Below are 19,786 nucleotides of genomic sequence, written 5' to 3' on the forward strand. Positions count from 1 at the left end.
TGTGTCTTCGACCCTTCATCTGTGGATGCATTTCCTAACCAAGGAAGAAATCGATGTGAAATGTCGAGACGCCATTCACGCTGAACTTGAATCTATGCCAGCCATGGAGAAAAAATTTGAGCTGACGGAGCCAGCTCATGCACCTGCAGTGCAGTGACAAGTGATGGTAAACATTTCTCGCTCGTCAAAATGAACATCTTTAACGTTCCAGACGGCACTTGGAGACGATGGAAATTTCAAACGGCACAAGGACACTTCAAGCTACTCTGCTGGACCTTTTTGAGGCAAACACATGTGCTGAACATTGTGGGGGTGCTCACACCCTGTAAGGTTGCTTGCACCGCATGGCGCACGTGTCTCGCACAGAAGCCGTGTTTCGAAGGTGACAACCGCCGGATGATAGATAGCGTTGTGTACGCGTTGAGTACCACTGTTGGTAGAGTGGTAGCGCCGGCAGTGACCCTGGCGGAAGGCAGGCCTTTGTGGCGGGCGAGAGTTGAGCGAGTTTTTCTGCGCGTGGCGGCTGCCGCGAACGGTTGCCTCTAGCGTGGGTCCTCGGCGCGTGGCACCGTGGGCCTGCGCGTCGGGGGGGGGGGGGGGGGGGGCACATGGTAAGTCAAGCGTTGGCGATGCCGCCTTGGGTGTGTTATTGTGTGTTTGTCATGTTTTGAAGTGTATGAAAATTGTGTGTGAGGATGCCTTAGTGGGTTGATCACGGTTTATGTATCATTCGGCGGATGATATCGTCATTATAAAAGCAGTTAAATAAATGAGTATGTGTTTGTTGGTTTGTACCGACCGCGTCTGCTGTGTCCGTCTACTCCAAGAGCGTGGCGTGGCGCTCGCCATTTCGAGAACACAACTTCCAAAGCCAGTTTTCTCAAAATGAATTTTTTAGCTAGTTGTGGTGCTGAGGAAAGCGATTTCTCAAGAACTGCTAGTCATATTTGTGTGCCCGTTTTTTATTCTGTTCCTGGATGATTTTGCCAGGGTCTAACAAGCTTTCTTTAAAAATTGGTGTCATTATTATTGATAAGCAATTAATTTTGATAAATGACATCATTACTGGCTACGTCAAATTCAAAGGTGCATAAAAATTTTTTGGAGGCAAAATTGAAAAAGAAAAGGCCTTTAGTGCCCTGGGATATCTATCTAGGGATGACCACAAATAATTTCAGCCTTCTGGTATGCCCTGAGATTTACTCTGGCTCTTTCTAAGGCACACAAGTGAACCACCCAGTTAGACCTTAGTAACTCTAGAACCACTGAACACAATTTCATAAAACTTAGCAGTTTCTCTAGTTTTAATGTAATGAACATACTCTCAAAGTTCTATCAAGATATCCTAAAAAAATAAAAAAGTTTGGTTTTCGGGGTAGCCTCCCTCCTTAAGGAGGGAGGTGGCATTGAAAAAAACTTTTTTATTTGTTGACCTACAGCAATGAAATTTGGCATGCATACTCATAAGTGTCTCGAATAGGGAAATATGCAGTTTAATCATGATAGCTTCAGTAGTTCTCAAGTTACATAATGCTGCACAATCCAATTACATGGTCTGCTCGTGGAAAGCCTAGCGCTGCAACAAAACATGCCAAGAAGCTATGAATGGTGTTGATCTTTACTCAAAAGAAAGCTACAGGGTATGGCACTCTCAGAATATTTTAATAAGTTCTCTTTTTTTTTTTAGAGATCATCATGGCTGCCGACACACTGTCAGAAACAGTGGCACGGACAAATCATCGTCTAGAAAAATAACAGGGCCAAAAAATAGAAACTGAAGATAGTTGTACCCACAAGCAGTGTTCAAGGATTCAGAAAAAAAAAACAGAATCAAAATCGGTCCAGTCATTCCCACGCTGCTCTTTCCACGAACCATGCACAATGTCCAAAACACACTTGTGAAAAAAAGCCTGTCGAAGTTTTCGACAGGCTTTTTTCAATGAACTTTTTTGTTTCTCGTTGGATATTGATGAAAATTGGCACAAACACTAAGAATGACCTCACAGTGCTTCCATAAAAATTTTGAAGCGATACCACAAATACTTTACGAGAAACAAATTATTTCTTCATTGAACCATGTGAAGGGGTTGAGCATAATGTCGAAAAAAAAAAAAAAAACAGTATTGAGAAAACTGCGTTTAAAGTTTCAACTTTTCTTTACGTCTTAAGACACCTAAAAATTGTGATCTCAGGTTTGTCTTGTGATATTTGACTTCTTTTCATGATTTACTCCTTTTCATGATTTACAAAGAATAAGTATGAATTTCAAACTAAGTTCTTTGTATGAAGGAGTGGTGTGATAGGTATGAAAAAAAAAGATTGTAATTGAATAAAACCAATACTGAAATTATTACACATATTTTTTTGTGCTGAAGTTGTAACTAGTGTAATTAATTACTTGATTACAAATATTCACTGAACTTTTCTTTATTTGGAGGGAGGTTTATTGCATCAGAAAAATGGATCACACCATGACGGCCTATGCCTTTTTTCTAAATAACAAAGTTATGCGCAGAAGACTGATGGCACAGGAATTTCTAGCAGTATAATTAATGACACGAAACGGGCATATAAGAATTCGTGCTCCTGATTCATACATGCTCTTTCGCCGCTCTAGCTGTGAAACGCATCATCATACAGCCGGTCGCGGAAACTCTAATCTACAGCAATTCATTAACCTCGGAACATTCATAGATGTTCGTGGCGATATCAAGCACGGCTCCAAGCACGTCTGAATCGCATCACAAAAGCTTACTGGCAGCACTCCATATGACCGTGGGGTGCGCGGCTGCATGGACAGCGCAGCCGGCGCGTAATGTGAAACTACAAAGACAAAAAATCGGCACGCACTGCACTTGGCATCGCATTTTCGAATGACGACGCGCGAAACTGCTAGCCGCTGTTACGAGCGATCCTTGGCCGTGAAGGGGGGGGGTTGTCCGCTGCCGATGCGTAAAATGGCCGTACGTGATTCAGAGGAGCTAGCGAGTGATGTAGTACATTCCTTGCGAAGAAGCACGTCGCCGAAAGTGCTTCTCAAGAGTGCGTCGCCAAGAGTGCCAAGAGACGCGTCGTTCCTGCCCGCAGTCTCGCTGTCGGCGGAATTAGGGCTAAAGATGACTCTGATGACGCGCGGCGCTCGTAGACTGCGCTCCCGCTCGTAGTAACCTGATCTCGCATCCGCTTACTGCTCGTAACTAAAGCGTAGTTATATCTTAAGTGATTATCAAGCCGTGAGCCTGTCACGAAGAAGTGGCGATTTTCGAGAGCCATGTCCTCGCGACGCACAAGCAGCAGACGACGATCTCCTGGAGCGAGCATCGGGCCAATGGCGAGGCGAGCTGAGGCAACATGGCGGCCACGGCCAATCAAGGGCCTCAAAACGACCTTCAAACATTTGCTTTTTGCTCGCTTGTTGTTAAAGGGAGGAGCCAGCTGAGGCGGGAAAGTTAAACACGGAGAAATGCTCTTTTCGAGAAGCCGGCTCCCGGCCCAAGCATCGCGAAGCTATAATTTTTTGAAAATCGCCGTTTTCCCGCCATTTCCAGAAAAATTTTTGCTACCTAGGTGGGTGAAACGAATTTTCGGAAGCACTTCTGCGCGGTTTTCAGTGTAGATATTTTGGAACCAGATAGAAAAAGGGTTTCAGAAACTGAAAACTTGAGTTTCAAAAAATCGATTTTTTTGCTATTTTTCGCGATCCCAAAGTCGCGTCTCCCCTTAAGTGGCCGAATATGCGGACCATCCACATCACTACAGGAAGTGTCGTTCAGAGATATGATAGTAGGCACGACCGCATCTGCAGTTACTGGGAATAGGAGTGCCGTTTCCTGTATTGGTAGGCACATAAAGTTCAGACAGGTCATGATGGCTATTTCCTACTGAAGTGAAAAGGTCATCAAAAGCTACAGCTAGATTTTCTGCTGTACGAGCAGAGCCGTTCACACCAACTTCACTGGAGTTACCTGTGCTGGTTTGTCTATTTAGAAGTGTATTTAATTTTTCCAAAATGATTTCTGGAGTTAGTGTCATATCTCGCAAGAACAAATTTTCAGTATTACTCTTTCTTGGTTTTTTTGTAAGAGCCCATTTCTCTTGTTCTCTGATTTCAAACATTTTTGCGAAAGAATAATTTTGAGCTTTATAACTTCCATACACTCCACGGTTTACAAGCTCCATGGTTTGCTTCTTAAGTCATTATAAACAGTTATAAACTTATCAATGAATATGTTGTAGGCTGCTGCATCATTAGTTAAAAGACGACTCTTACAGAATACCTTAGAGAGTAGATAATAGAAAAGCTCCAACACTTGGTCTAGCATATGTTAATTGGAGAGAATAGAAGCTGCACTCACCAGAGGATAGGGGTGGTGGCTGTTCAAGAGGTATGCCTTGTGGCCGCGTAACAACAGCTGGTTCCAGCATGGTGCAGGGTGCCGATACAGGCAATGCGGAGGCTGCTGCTGCCGTCGTTACCACTGGAATGTTGCTGCCAGCAGCAGCATCAGAAGAAATCTGGCCTGCTGAATGGGCTGACAAGACTCCTGCTGCTGCTGCTGACGGTGCCTGTGGCATGACGGCCCCAACAGAATGTGAGACAGTGGGTGGGTGCTCAGCAAACGCCTGCACAAGAAGAAGATGGATGTTTCAGAACCCTCACAAGAAATGGCAAGAAAAGTGTTGCATACCCAAGGAAGCCATAACAAGATTTGATGCCGTAGTTAAGGAACTAAAACACTGTGCTGAAAGTGCTCAACAACAGTGTGGTGGTTAATAAATGTGGCCTCATTAGGAGATTGCAATCCTTGTGTCCCTGCCTATTGACCGAATTCACTGAAAAGCAGCAAGCAGAACTCTCCCCGATGAAACCAGCAGACTGTGCTTATATCTTGAATAAATAAGCTAAGCCAAAAAAAAGCACCAGCTGTATGTTCAGTGCCTTACTGACCATGGGGTGGCAATTCCACGTAAGATCGAACAAAGCATGGACGGCCGACCTATTAAATTTATTTCAAAATTTTATATACTGTAACCTGATGAGTGGAAATAAAAGACCTGCAATCGGTTTTTCTGGGAAGACTTTTTTAAAAGCACCAAAAATCAACAATGACGAAGAAGTGTAGTGCCATGCTTACCTGATCTGCTGACTTTGGTGATGAGTTCCACAAAAGACAAGGGCAATCTCGATCTGATTGAAGACGACGCTATTGACGAAGAAGTTGAAGGTGCAGCTGACTACCATGAGAAATTTGTACGCCATTACTGAAGTGCAGTTCCTCCTATCTCAGTGCGAACAGTCTACCCATCTCAGCAACTAGTTGGGAAGTGAACACAATAGAAACCGGGTTACGGCCACCTAGAGAAACATTGGACCTGCTAGTGGGCCACAAAGACCTGTCAATACGCTGTGTCCGTCTTCAGACTCTTCAGTCTGTCGCACTTGCGACAGACTTGAAGATTTACATGAGTGGAAAGAATTCCACAACCACTACCACTACAGTGACAAATTTCGCCAGAACACTGTAGTGCCACCCACCGAGAAACTCAAATATTTAATGACATACCTGATGGGAGCAGCCAAGCGAGCGATCAAAGGCATCAGGCTGGCCGACAGCAACTACGAAATTGCTGTCAAGGCATTTTAAAGGAATGCTTTGGCTGAAAAGAACTACTTGTAAACCAGACCAGCTTCGTGCACTGTCACCGGTTAGGAGTTATAGAGCTTTCAATGTTGCATGACATTGTGATTGATATGTGGCGTTCAACATTCTAAACCACCATATGATATTGAGAGACGTAGTACTGGAGGGCTCCGGAAATTTCGCCATGTGAGGGTCTTTAATGTGCGCCCAAATCTGAGCACACGGGCCTACAGCTTTTCTCCTCCACTGAAAATACAGCCGCCGCAGTCAAGATTTGATACTGCAACATGCGGTCAGCAGCCACAAGACAACCAGGGTCGGGCTGCATGACACTGCATGCTTTCGTGGCTGGAACCCAGATAAGATGCTTGCCCGAGGACTTGGCTACAGACAGAAGATCCCAAGCTGAGCAAGCAAAGTGACTGCGTTTTTTTTTTTTGTTTCTGAAAATCTAGATCGAAGTGGATGGGAAGCACTGTCGGCGCATACTGTGGCAATCGAGGCTGGCCCGCTGCCTTTGCGCGGGCTTTGCCACCTTTTTCTGCGTTGTCATGTCCTGACATGACTCTCCGCTCCTTTGCGGTCTGCCGCGCTGGGAGAGCGGGGAGTGACGTTGTAGTGACACATATCCCGAAGGATTACGGCAACTAGCGTGGATCCAGTCTTAGCGAGCCGCAGCGCACGCGTTAACCGTCGCCATGGTGAGAACACAATACTGCTCAAGGTCGCAACACTTTATTGTCTGTGGCATCCCCAAAACGCAGTACAGCCCGTTGCAAAGGCGCGGCGGGAAAGCAAATGAGCTTATCCACGCCACGGGCGAAAAGTACTACACAGGGTGCCACGAGCACGTCTCCGTGATAAAAGTGATTCCCAGAGACACCGGGACCAAGGCCCTGTTGCTCGAGCGAGGGCAAAGGCGCTCGCGTTGACTTTGGAGAGATACGGGTTGACGTAGCCTGGCCACGCACTAGGAACCCGCACCACTCTTTGGCCTAGCGTTCGGAAGGGGGGGGGGGAGGCGACATAAGGTAAGCGTTCGCCGCGGGTGCGAGGCGCTGTTGGTGAAGTCCGAACGAGCCCCAAAGAGAGCTGACAGACGAAAAGAAAAGTGTGCTTACGCCCCTGTCGTCCCCAGGGAGGTTTATGACTCACTCCCGACGCAGCGCCCAAAACCTCTTGGGAGAGGAGACCCCGCGCGCGGCGCCACAGTCGACATTCACTACCGGGTGAGAGGGGTTAAACACCACTCCTTGCTCTCCCAGCGCGGCAGACAGCGGAGGAGGGGAGTCATGTCGGGACACGAGAACGACAGAAATAGGCGGCAAAGCCCGTGCAAAGGCAGCGAGCTGGCCTCAATTTCCACAACATTAAACCCCTTTCACCCGGTAGCGGATGTCGACTGTGGCACCAGGCGCGGAGTATCTCGGAACGTTTCGCACGCGCTCATCAGGAGCGAGAGTGAATTTCTCCGGAACAGTTTAGGTGAGACACTGGTTTGAAAGATGCGCCTGTCAATGTCACCAAAGTTTCAGTGCATGTGACCCTAGGCACTCCCCCAGTGTGGGGCACTAGTATATTAGTACAATTTTAGGTGGGCATTCATCGGGAGCGAGAGTGAATTTCTCCAAAACAGTTTAGGTGAGCTCGCATTTCTTTTTTGTTCGTCGACTCCTATTGTTTGGGGGCTCGTTAGACTTCGCCAACGGCGCCTCGCGCCCGCGGAGACCGCTTACCTTTTGTTGCCCCTCCTTCGTACGCTAGGCCGAGGAGCAGTACAGTGTCCTAGTGTGTGGCCAAGCTACGCCATCCCGTATCTCTACGAAGCCAACACGAGCGCCTGTGCCCTAGCTCGAGCAACCAGGCCCTTTGTTCTGTGTCTCCGGCAATCCCTTTTCCCACGGGGACGTGCTTGCGGCACCCCTGTGTAGTATAAACTGTTGCGACCTTGAGCAGCACCGTGTTCTCGTCACGGCGACAGTTAACGCGTGCCCTGCGACTCGTAAGACCAGACCCACGCTAATGATCGTACTCCTTTGGGATATGTGTACACTACAATACCCACCAATCGATCATGGTAACTGATGACATAAGCTACACAGGGCATCCCATTGGCATCTCCACTAGTTGCAGCGGTCTTACTGTGCAACAGCAGAGCCTTGCCAGCTACGGTGACCTCTTTGATTCGCTCAGCAGCAACGCTATACTGTGGTTTCCTTGTTTCGGGACATCAGGACCTTATTTTGGTTGACACTTTCACTGAGCAAGGGGATGAGAGGGCAGACAATGTAGAGAATACGCTTGGAAAGCAAGGAAACTGATGTGATGAAAGCGTCAAAAGAAGAAGCCCTGGCAACCTTCTGGAAAGTCGGGATGTCACAGGGCTATTGCAAGAAACATTACTGCCAATGGAAATGGAAGTGCGGACATCATTTACAGATTGGTGGCAGAAACAAGGTGATAGTGAGAGGACCACTGCATCACAGACGAGACAAAGTAGTCCAAGCCCGCTCCTTGGGTCTGGCAACTGATCATGCGGAAGCAATATGATTGTTGTCATGCTTGTCCCTTCCCCTTTGGAGAATGCTAAAAAACAAGTGGGGCTTGAGGGAAACAGGTCTGCAATTCCTATCACCACATGTCATCATTCATTATGCTCCCTTTTTCAGCTTCTGCTGTTTGGCATAATTTCTGATGAGATACAGCAGGAAACCACCCAGATTCCCTCAACTATAGGCAACCTGGCTTCACGGTCTTTAGCTGCAGCAGTCACTTTGTTGCATGCATAAAACCTTGCAATATGGTGCCGCCTTTTGTTGCTTGCATCAGAGCTTGCTCAAATGAAAAGGGGCACTCACCGAAAGCGGAGGCACCTGTGGCTGTGAGTGCGCTGGTGTGAGCACGGGAGCCACTGTGTTCTGTGAGAAGATAGCCTGAAGTCCTTGCTCGATATTGCTCTTCATGGTGTTGCCATGCAATTTCTGCAGCTCCAGTTTCAAGTCTTCCAGGTTTGTGGCTACCGCAGGTTTGCGCTCGGGAGGCACCGACGAAGGCCGTGAGCTGGATGGCGCAACTGTCACCACAGCAGGTGCCGTGGACACAGCAGCCACTGACACCGTTACACTGTGTGCTGCCACATGCTTGGGAGAGGCAGGAGCAGCTGCTGCTGGCTCCACAGGGGTGGCCATGGTGGCTGCAGGGCTCTCGGCTGACTGCACTCACAAACAACAGTTTGCAACTTATGATCATCTAGCAAATATATCACCTGATGCAGCAATGTTCCACCCAATCCCTTCCCATTTTCTTTTGTCTTTGCATGCTAAGAGCACATCAGTTGGATAAGACGTGGGTGGGGGTATAGCAGAAAAAACCAATGCGTATGGGAAAAGACAGACTTGTGGTATTTCAATTATTACATATAACAACTTTCTTGTTCATGCTACATATATATCCCAAACATGGGGCCATGATAAATAAGTTTGGCAATATTTTTCTGTGAATCATGAATGGTTCCTGAGGCAATTTTGATGGACTTTTTATGCACTTCACGTGCACATGTCTTGTGCGCTTTGTACAAGTGTTTAAAGGAGAAGCCTACCGGGGTTCAAATCAATGCTTTAATTTGATGTATTCGTGTTTGACTGAAAAACATTATGCCATCTCACACTAAAGAGAATCGTAAGCAGCACACAAAACAGCACTTGATTCGACTTAAAGCTCTGTTCATCACCGACACCTTGTCCGTTGTTAACGTGTCCTTGCAAGTAGAACACACCATGAATTCACTGCATTTTTTGTTGCTGTGATTTGTCCCAAACTCTTGTTGGAGCAAACCACGCAGGTTCATCGCCCCACGACACGGGAGCATGTGTGTTAATCGTAGATCTGCAGAATCTCGTTCCCCGATGCCATCACGTGATTGCTGAGACAGTGTAAGGGGTTGGGGGAGACGAGGCCACAAACACTTACGCAAGCCCGAAGGTGTCAGCAGGTGCAAGCGCGTTCTTACAACACGTTGGTTCATAGCACCTCTGCAGAATCTCGTTCTCAGCATAAGGGGGGGGAGAGGCTACAGCGCCTTACCAAGCCCCTGATATGGGCTGGAACACGCTAGCATGTGAGCGCGTTCTGGCAGTGCTTGGGCAAGCTCTTGTGCATACGCAGCAAGGGTGGTTACGCACACTGGATTGAACTTCAACATAAGCTATTTTACATTCAGAACTGTTTGCAGTGGTCGGCACAGACTGCGTCATGACTTTCAAGACACTGACCAGTCCAGTCCATTCAAGTGTCAACGTGAGCACCAGCGCTAAAGCTAGAATGTTCGATGGCGGCTGTATAAAAAATGATGCGCTCGACTGATGATCGTACTATCGATGACTGGCGCTCCATTCCCCGCAATCGGAGTAGAGCACATAATGCTGTAGTCAGACTTTTGGTTTCCCAGCCACAAGTCTGCCAAATAAGAGGTTTTATCTTGAAACAGCCGACTACTGCTTGTGTCAGTGTCGTGGCCACGTGACAATACTCTCATTAATTTGAAAATCGGTTCATTCAGGCCTTTTTTCCAGTCTGAAATCTATATAGCTAAATTTTGCAGTACTGCCCCTTATTCATACGTTACTGTGACCCTTATCATGCAAAGAAAATCCCTTGCCCACTATGATTAATGTAAGAGGTCAATAGGCAGTTGACTCCAAAGAGAAAAATGACATACCCCGGGGTCTGTGGATGGGTGATTGCATGGTGTGGTCAGCTCCACCAATTTCTGCTGCAAGTGGCCCAGATCGGAGACGACATTGTACGCTTGCTGGGGCAGTGTGCCTCTGCAGAGAAAGCCCATCATCAATTTCTGCCAAGGATTTCACCTAAGCCTCTACTCACCCTGGCTCCGGCTCAGAGAGGCTGTTCTCACTGCTTAATGCATGTGGAGTGGTAGTGTGGGGTGTGGCTGCCTCGGCTGCTGCTGCTGGCACAGATGCTGCTGACCGCACTTCCCCCTAGGTCACATTACATGCACTCAATCACACCAAAAGGCCTTTATAACCACTTACATATAAACACACACATCTGCCCAGTGTAATGCACGAGATAATGTACAGAGAATTTTGTTGTTATACAATTTTGTTATGGTAGATTTCAAGCATATTATAGTGAACTCTCAATAAACAAAACTTGCTTAAATGAAAATGTCTCATTAACATAATTAAATGGGCCATATAGCTGAATTTCTGTGTGTTGCACAGTAAAATTCATCGCTTAATAGAAACAGTGCTTATTGGTCATCTACGGTTAAACGGCACAAATTCTAAACACAGCATAGACTCGCTCATGCCAAGGGTAGTCTCACAACCATGGCAACACCTCGAGATCGAGACAAGCGAATCCAGTAGCCATTTTCACTTGTGGCTGCGGGAACCGAGTCAGCAAGTCAATTGTGCGTCAGGTCTATTTGTGCGGCTAAGTGCTGTGGATCACTGTGTTATTTCAGCCCGATGGAAAGGAAGCGACCGCACTATGCACTCTCGCTTAAAAAAAGCTGCAAACTCTTCAGGTGGCGAAAAAATACATCTCGAAACTGACGATGTTGCGGATATGGAAAGAGAGAGAAAAGATTAAAGTTACTGTTAAGAATAGGACCTTTAGATCAAAACAGATGCGAAAGACACCTTATGAACAACTAGAAAAAGTTTTTTTTCTGTGTTTCAAGCGTGCATAGAGTTCTGATTTGCCCATAAGCGGACCAATTCTCGAGCAGAAAGCTCGAGAGATTGCCATGCAAATGGATATTAAGAACTTTGTCCAAAGCGACGGCTGGCTCATTTGATTCAAAACATGCCATGGCCTAGTCTTTAAAGCAATCTCAGTTGCGAGTGGTGCAGTCAACAGGGACATTTGCACCGACTGGCAACAAGGGCGGCTGAAGGAAATTTTGATGAGCTTCGAGGCACAAGACCTCTTCACCGTCAATGAGATGGGTCTTTTTTATAAGGCACTTTCATCAAAGACTCTCACCCTCAAAGGCGAAGCCTGTAGTGGAGGAAAACGCAGTAAAGATGGCATCACTGTGCTGGTGGATGCAAACATGGCAGAAGATGAGAAATTGAAGCTGTTGGTAATAAAAGAATCAATGCATCCACGTTGTTTCAAAGGCGTTCGACACCTTCCCGTTGCATACCATGGGAACAAAAGAGCGTGGATGACCATGGCCATTTTCGAAAACTGGCTTCAGGAGGAAGATGCAAGATATACGAGACAAGGCAGGAAGGTTGTCTTCATCGTTGATAATTGTCTAGCCCACGGTCAGGTTCAAGGACTCCAAGCCATCACTCTGGTGATCCAGCCGATGGATCAAAGGGTTAGTAAGAACAATAAAGTTCATTACAGCAGACAATTACTCTATCAAATGCTGCTTAGAGCAGGCAGCGGGAAATGCTACAGCATAGATTTATTGGCAGCCATCTACATTTTGGCTTGTGCCTGGGAGCAAGTGAAGGCAACAACAATACACAGATGTTTTCACCATGCTAGCTTTCAAGCACAAGAAAGCAGTACCTGATGAAGAAAGCCCTGCTGATGCTGACATTGAGACAGTATTCAGTCAGGTCGTGCCCTCTGCCCCTTTCACGCTGCAGGACTACGAATCAATTGATGAAAATGTTCATACCTGTCGTGAAGAGACTGTCGAGGAAATGATTACCGAAGTGCAAAATGAGGATCAACCTTCCAGCGATGAATGTGATGACAATAGTGCCAGTGCAGTGGTGCCACCAGACCGATCAGCTAAAGAGGCTGTTGAACTTTTGCAACGCTACTTTGAGCATGAGGCTTGTCCAGAATTTCTAGCTAGTTTGTCCGGCATGGGTGTGTACCTTGTGAAAAAACAACTTAAGCCTGCCAAACAAACCACTCTTCACTATTTTTTTGCTTCTACTCATCCTCATGAGTAAGGTGAGGTTTGTGCAATTTGAATAAAGGTCTTGCTTCACTAAATAAGTGTATTTTGTTTAAATGAAACTTCTGATAAATGGAACAGTTTCATGGATCCCCTTCGAGTTCTATTTAAGGGGGGACATGGGTCTTAGGGCTCTCTCATTAATTTTATGACAAAAGTTGGCATGCTTACTTAGTTTGTTCTCCTGACTCTAAAAATGTAGTGATTTTTTCTGTAGCTACATTAGTTAATCAAATAATCACGATAATAATTTCTATTGTTCTTACCATAATGGAAAAATAACCACCTGTCAAAAATTTATCAATGACATAGGGATTGACAGTAGAAAGCATAAGACATACAACATAGGAAGCACTTTTTCGATTGGGGCATTATTTCTTACTTTACAGTACACTAAACTTCACAGCTCTGAATAAGGCCATTGTGTGGTCACACAAAAAACTAGTTTAAAAAACTTGCATCAAGATAAATCAAAATGTGCTTCCTATGTTGTGTGCTCTGAACATATAGCTTCATGCTGCAAAAAAAAATATTCTGCTATCTGTTATAGTTTCCGATATATTGCAGTAATTTTCATGCAGGATGTGCAAAATTGCCATTTTGAGAAAATTATGAAAACATAGAATTCTAACATTTTTAACTGTAAAAATGTATTTAGTTGGAATTACATGGCCATTGACATATAAATGAATGCGAGAAAGCCTAAGAAGTGCAATGCTGCAAGCTGATTGAAAATTGAACGAGTACTTCTCGAATTACAGCACAGTTCATTGCATGTAACCAAATACAGAAATTTTTATATTAAAATAAAAAAAATGAAGCTGCCCATAAAAAATAGGCTTCCAGCATTGTTTTCTGTGCACACTTAGCTACATTGTGCAAAAACAATTACAGCTCTAGTTGTCCTACGTCCACTTTTACCGGACAAGCAAAAGAAAGTGGTCAAAATCTGTGCTTCCAAAATAATGCTGTTAAAACTTTATTTCGCCGTTCCGAGGGAAAAAATATGATGGCACACATACTTTTAGTCAGTTAATATGCACTGGGAATGTACTAGGACTGATTGTTTGCACAAGCGTGTAGTTTCTTCTAGTCCTGTAGCAAATTGTCGCCGTGTGCTCGTCTGCCGCGAGGCCGCTTATCACTTCGGCAACTTTACTGACGGCGACGTGCGACAAATGTGCGTGCGTCATCTGCGATACGTCGAATAACACGGCGATGTTTTCCGGCTTGTCCAGAATGAGTTACCCGTAAATGTCGCGAACCAAAGTTGCTCCCTCACTCATCAATTTCGAGGCTACGCAAGTGCCGAGGTGCTAGTTTCCTTTTCACGTAAGACTGCCGCATTTTCAAGCGGAGATCGCGACAACGTTGCAAACACGTCGTTAAAAGCAGTCTACCAGTTGCCAGTAGCCCCTATTGCCGGGGTGGCGTGCATTTTTTTTACCGCGAATGGATTGACTTTTTGTTGTTCGTCGACGCGCGGCGTACGTCACTCTGTTGAGCCATCGTGCAGTTCAAGGTCCTTTCGTCAGGCGGGGGGAACCGCAGCATCAGTGCGTTTAGCGATATGACTGCGCTTCCGTTCCGTCACTACAAAGATTAATATCTCTTGTAGCTTCACTTCTGTTTTTTACTTGCCATCCTCTAACTGATGAGGCTGCAAAACACAGCCGTCCTCAGTAACGTTGTCGGCAACCAACGGGCTCATACGTGAGTTAGGCCTATATCGGTGACTTGGCGACTGCCATTGACCGTGTCGAGTTCGTTATCCTCGTTGTCTTGAGCCATAACGGGGCTCTTTCTGAAGTTCACAGCGAATGAACGACTGCCACATCTGCTTCAGAAATTACTGTAGCGCGGAACTTCTTTACTGCCACAGGCAGTCAGCAGCACTATGAAAAAAATGGCGCATGTCAGTGCGCATCACGATGGTGAAGCAGATGCCGAAAGCGCTCCTTGGCCAATCGGACGCCTAGGTTTTGTCACGTGCCCCAAGCAGCCAATCGAATCGCGCGCTAGTGTTGTGAGTGAAGTGCGCGAGTCAAGTGACTTTCAAATTTGGCGCGTAAGATGAACTACTGACAATGTGTGCAAGATGGCGTATTGCGCCAGTGCGGCGAACACTGGCGATTGGAAAAAGAAGAAAATTCAAGGGAATGGGAGAAAAATCCAGAGCCAGGGCATCGAAGAACGAGGAAGAGGAGATTCGGGCTCGTGCTTGGAAGAAGAAGGCTAGGGTGCGGCGTGCGACCTCGTCGGGTGCGAGTACCTCCTGGGCGTCAGGGCATCCACCTAGCGGGCGACTGTTTCCACGGGGTCCTGGTGACCATTCAACCGCAGCGGCTATTGGCGAATCCTTGGCAAGACCTTGGTCTGATGTTCGAGCGGAAGACAGCGCAGCAGATGACGTCTACCGGGAGCGGGAGCAAGCCGTCGGGCTACGGGCCCGAGCTTATGCACTCTCACCACGGCAGCTTCCCCAATGGACTATTGAAGGGCGTGAACCGCTGGTGAGCCGTATCCGTCTTCTCTCGCGTCCGGACTCAAACACGAGGACTTTAACGAAAAGGACTGTTTAGACTCTTAGAGGTTTCCGCTCGCTAACGAAACTGACAGTGCTAATTAGTTAACAGTTTTCTGATCTTAGTATTTTCCTTTTTGTGTTTTTTTTTGTGTGTTTGTGAAAGTACAATTTTTTTTGCAAATCAAACGCTCACTTCCTTTTCTCGTGAGAGAATAACGTTTCACAGCTAGCTCGACTGGCTTTATTTACTGAACCTGTCACAAATTGGCGTCCGCTACGACAGGACGTGAGTGTTTGCCACTAAAAAGTAGATTTGAGTAAGGCTAACTAAAAAAGTAAAATGGGCTCGCGAGAGTTGATGGCGCTGGCAGAACGCATGGGGTTGGAGGGAGCAGAATTGCAGGCTTGGTTTGACGCACGAGAAGCGCGTGAGCGCGATGAACGAGCCGCGGAGAGAGACGCGAAGAAAGAACAGTTGGAGCTGGAAGGCCGCAATTTACAGCTACGTCTTGAAGTAGCAAAAACGGAGAACCAAACCCGAGAAGCAAGCCAGCGACACTTGGAAGTAGAAGAGAGGACGCTGCAACTGCGCCTGAGAGTAGCTGAGGCCGGTGTCGGTCAGCCTATGGTGGCTGACACGGGCAACCAAAGGAACGCGCCTATGGTAGTGAACCCGCATAACTTTATACCCGTTTTCAACGAGGACAGAGACGACCTTGACGCCTACCTGAAAAGGTTTGAGAGAGTGGCGACAGGTCAAGATTGGCCACGGGAAAAGTGGGCCACGGCTCTTAGTTTGTGCCTTGGCGGAGAGGCTCTGAAGGTATTTGGACGGTTGTCACCGAACGATTCCCTGTCATACGACGAAGTCAAATTGGCACTGCTCCAGCGTTTTCGCTTCACGGCTGATGGCTACCGTGAGAAATTCCGGAAAAGCAAGCCTGAAGACGGCGAAACTGGAAAACAGTATGCCACGAGACTCCAAAGTTTCTTTGACAGGTGGATAGAAATGTCTCAGACAGAGAGGAATTTCGATTCAGTCCGTGACTTGATTGTAGCCGAACAATTCATGGCGAACTGCAGTAGTCAGCTGGCGCTCTTCTTACGGGAGAAGAACTGCAAGACTCTGGAAGCCATGGCAGAGGCAGCTGATATATATATAGAGGCAAAGAGATTGAAGAACTTATTAATAGTTCAGAATAAGAGTGAGGACACAACTGGGAAGGCTAAATTGATTTCAAGCCCAAGAGCAGAGATGCAATGTTTTGTTTGTGGCCGTAAGGGGCACAAGGCTTCTGACTGTCGAAGTAAACCTAAACAAGTATTTTGTACAAACTGCCGTAAGTGGGGGCATGATGTGAAGGGCTGTCAGAAAATGACTGGCACTTCGAAATCAACTACATCTTGTTTAATGCTACCCAAAGAAGAGACCGGTCCACAACAATCCATGATTGATGGCGACGACTCGGACCGAGACGACAATGTTATGGGCACGGTGAAGACGCAAGCGCAATGTAAGAAACGTCCCATGCCAGTGTTACCAGGGGAAGTGAATGGACAGATTGTTCGAGTCCTAAGGGACACCGGAAGCAACACGTTGGTAGTACGCCGGTCATTAGTACCTGATGAAGCACTAACTGGCACTACCGCGACGTTGTGGTTGGCTGATGGCAGCACCATCGTAACCCCTGAGGCGGAGATACGTATCAGATCTCCATACTTTTCCGGCATGGCCATCGTCAAGTGTATGCCGTCGCCACTGTATGACGTCATAGTTGGGAACGTACCGGGGGCCCGTGACGCCAATGACCCCGACGTTTCGCGGAAACTTTCTCAAGATCAATTCATTGAGAAAAAAGTTCATTCTGCGGACGAAGGTAACCACCCAAATTCTCAACTGGTTGGTGCCGCACGTCTCAATAGTTCGCGAAGGGCCATCTCTGTTGGGCTCCCTGGCCAGATGTCTCGCAAAATGTTTCGCGAAGAACAAGAAAAAAACCAGACGCTTGACATCTGCAGAGCCAGAGTGGGTAAGAAGTTTGTTAGAAAGGGCTCGACATCTTTTTCTTTCGTAGCCAAGAATGGTATTCTTTACCGACAATACTTCCTGTCCCCTGGTAAGATCATTGAACAAGCCATAGTCCCGAAGTCCCTGAGAGGCCAAGTGTTACGTTTGGCTCATGAAAATGTCATGTCAGGCCATCAGGGTGTAAAAAAAACAATAGATCGAGTTCTGGACGCCTTCTACTGGCCCGGGGTACAAGAAGATATCCGCAGATATGTCCGATCATGTGACGCCTGTCAAAGGACTTTACCGAAAGGCAAGGTGGGCAAGGTGCCTCTAGGGCGTATGCCGTTGATCGACACCCCTTTTGAACGTGTGGCGGTCGACATCATTGGACCGATAACTCCAGCCTCGGCAAAAGGCCATCGGTATATTTTGACTCTTGTGGATTTCGCCACTCGCTACCCTGATGCAGTGCCTTTGACAGCAATTGACTCAGCTACAGTGGCCGAGGGACTTGTCGAGATGTTTTCTCGCATTGGTTTTCCACGAGAAGTCTTGGCTGATCAGGCATCGTGCTTTACCTCAGATCTAATGAAGGAGGTGAATGAACTACTGGCAGTCAAGCATCTTAGCTGCACTCCATACCATCCTATGTGCAACGGGATGGTAGAGAGGTTTAATGGAACACTCAAGCAAATGCTCCGCAAAATGGTTCAAGAACAGCCTAAATGTTGGGATCGCTTGCTAGCACCTCTTTTGTTTGCTTATCGTGAAGCCCCACAAGCAAGCTCCGGGTTCTCACCATTTGAACTTATTTATGGCCGACATATTCGAGGACCTCTGAGCATCCTGAAAGAGCTATGGACTCATGATCAGGAGAACGAAGAACTTAAGACGACGTACGGATATGTCCTGGATTTAAGAGAGCGAATTGAGAAGACACTAGAGCTGGTACGACAAAACCTGAGCCGAGCACAGGTGTCGCAGAAAAGGTATTACGACTGCCACAGCAAGCAACGGGACCTGAAAGCTGGTGACCGTGCATTGATCTTGCTTCCCACAAGCAACAACAAGTTATTGATGCATTGGAAAGGGCCGTTTCCAGTCATAGAAAAGAAAAACGACTATGACTACTGGCTGGACCTTGGACACAGCAAAAAACTTTTCCACATAAACATGCTGAAAAAGTATGAAGAACGCCGTGAAGAACAGCTTCCTCAGACATCATCTTTTGTCGCTCTGGAGGAAGAGGAGTCTGAGAAACCACTACCAACTTTCAAAGTACAGGGTAGCTGCGGTATTGACTCCATAAAGCTTGGAGATGAAATCGGGGAGCGACAGCGGGTGGAGATACGGGCCATCTTAAGTACCTACGAAGACGTATTCTCGGAGATCCCAGGTAAAACAAACCTTGTGGAGTGTCGGTTACAAACGACCAGTTCAGAACCAGTTAACACCCCACAATACCCATTGCCATTCTCTATGAAGGAAGTCGTTGAAAAGGAAGTGCAAGACATGTTGCAACTTGGCATTATAGAACCCTCAGAGTCACCATATAATTCTCCTTTGGTACTAGTCAAAAAGCCAGACAATGGCTACAGGGCCTGTATAGACTTTCGCCGTATAAACAATGTTCTGGTATCTGATGCAGAACCTATACCCAGAACTGATCACTTGTTTGCCGAAGTGGGAACAAAGAAATGGTTCTCGAAGTTTGATTTAACTAAAGGATATTGGCAGGTTCCTCTCGCAAAAGACTCGCAGCAAAAGACCGCCTTTTCAAGCCAATCAGGGCATTATCATTTCCTGTATATGCCTTTTGGCATCAAGACCGCATCCGCGGTCTTCACTCGTCTGATGAGAAAGTTATTGCTTGGAATACCCAACGTCGTTCATTACATAGACGACGTACTGGTGGCTACCACTACGTGGGAAGAACATCTAACAACTTTGAAGCAATTTTTTGCCAGGATACGACAAGCCGGACTAAGGATCAAGCCACAGAAATGTGAAGTGGCTATGAGCACAGTCACCTTTTTGGGACATCGATTGGGAGATGGCAACATACGGCCAGTCGAAAGCACGATACAGAAGATCACCTGTGCTTCTAAGCCTGAAACAAAGAAGCAACTCCGGTCATTCCTTGGACTGGCTGGCTATTACCGTGACCTGATACCTCGGTACGCCGAGAAAGCACAGCCGCTCACTGAGATGACGAGGAAGATGGAGAAAAACAAGATTACGTGGACCACGGATAGAGAAGAAGCGTTTGAATCACTCAAAAAGGCTTTGTCTTCTGGGCCAATCGTCAAAGCACCCGATCTGAAAAGAGAATTCGTGCTTCGGTCTGACGCCTCTGATTCTTGTATAGGCGCTATCCTTATGCAAGAGCATGATGGCATCCTCCACCCTGTGTCATATGCCAGTCGTCAACTTCAGCCTCGCGAAAAGAGATACTCAGCAATCGAGAGGGAATGCTTAGCGTTGGTCTGGGCGATAGAAAAGTATCATGTTTTTCTGTACGGAACGTCATTTGTCGTACAGACCGATCACCAACCACTGCAGTATCTCTTAAGGGCAAAACACCTGAACAGTAGGGTATTACGGTGGAGCCTCGCGTTACAAGAATATTCATTCCGAGTCGAGCACATTAG

General features: G+C 46.8%; 1 protein-coding gene across 12 annotated transcripts in view; it reads right to left on the reverse strand.

Moving 5' to 3' along the window:
• Positions 1 to 19,786, reverse strand: part of Wnk (Wnk kinase) — a 407,304-nt gene that overhangs the window by 118,965 nt on the left and 268,553 nt on the right. For all 12 annotated transcript variants that reach the window (XR_012885945.1, XR_012885943.1, XM_075872963.1 and 9 more), the window contains 4 exons: positions 10,527 to 10,642; positions 10,360 to 10,468; positions 8,501 to 8,854; positions 4,356 to 4,623 (listed from right to left, as the gene is read on the reverse strand). Coding sequence is in view for 10 of the 12 variants with exons in the window: in XM_075872963.1 (XP_075729078.1) it covers positions 4,356 to 4,623; positions 8,501 to 8,854; positions 10,360 to 10,468; positions 10,527 to 10,642 (847 nt within the window). In the remaining 2 variants the exon portion in view is untranslated. The remainder of the gene's footprint in view (positions 1 to 4,355; positions 4,624 to 8,500; positions 8,855 to 10,359; positions 10,469 to 10,526; positions 10,643 to 19,786) is intronic.

The sequence above is a fragment of the Rhipicephalus microplus genome, chromosome 9 (assembly GCF_043290135.1).
Source record: "Rhipicephalus microplus isolate Deutch F79 chromosome 9, USDA_Rmic, whole genome shotgun sequence".
NCBI lineage: Eukaryota > Metazoa > Arthropoda > Arachnida > Ixodida > Ixodidae > Rhipicephalus > Rhipicephalus microplus.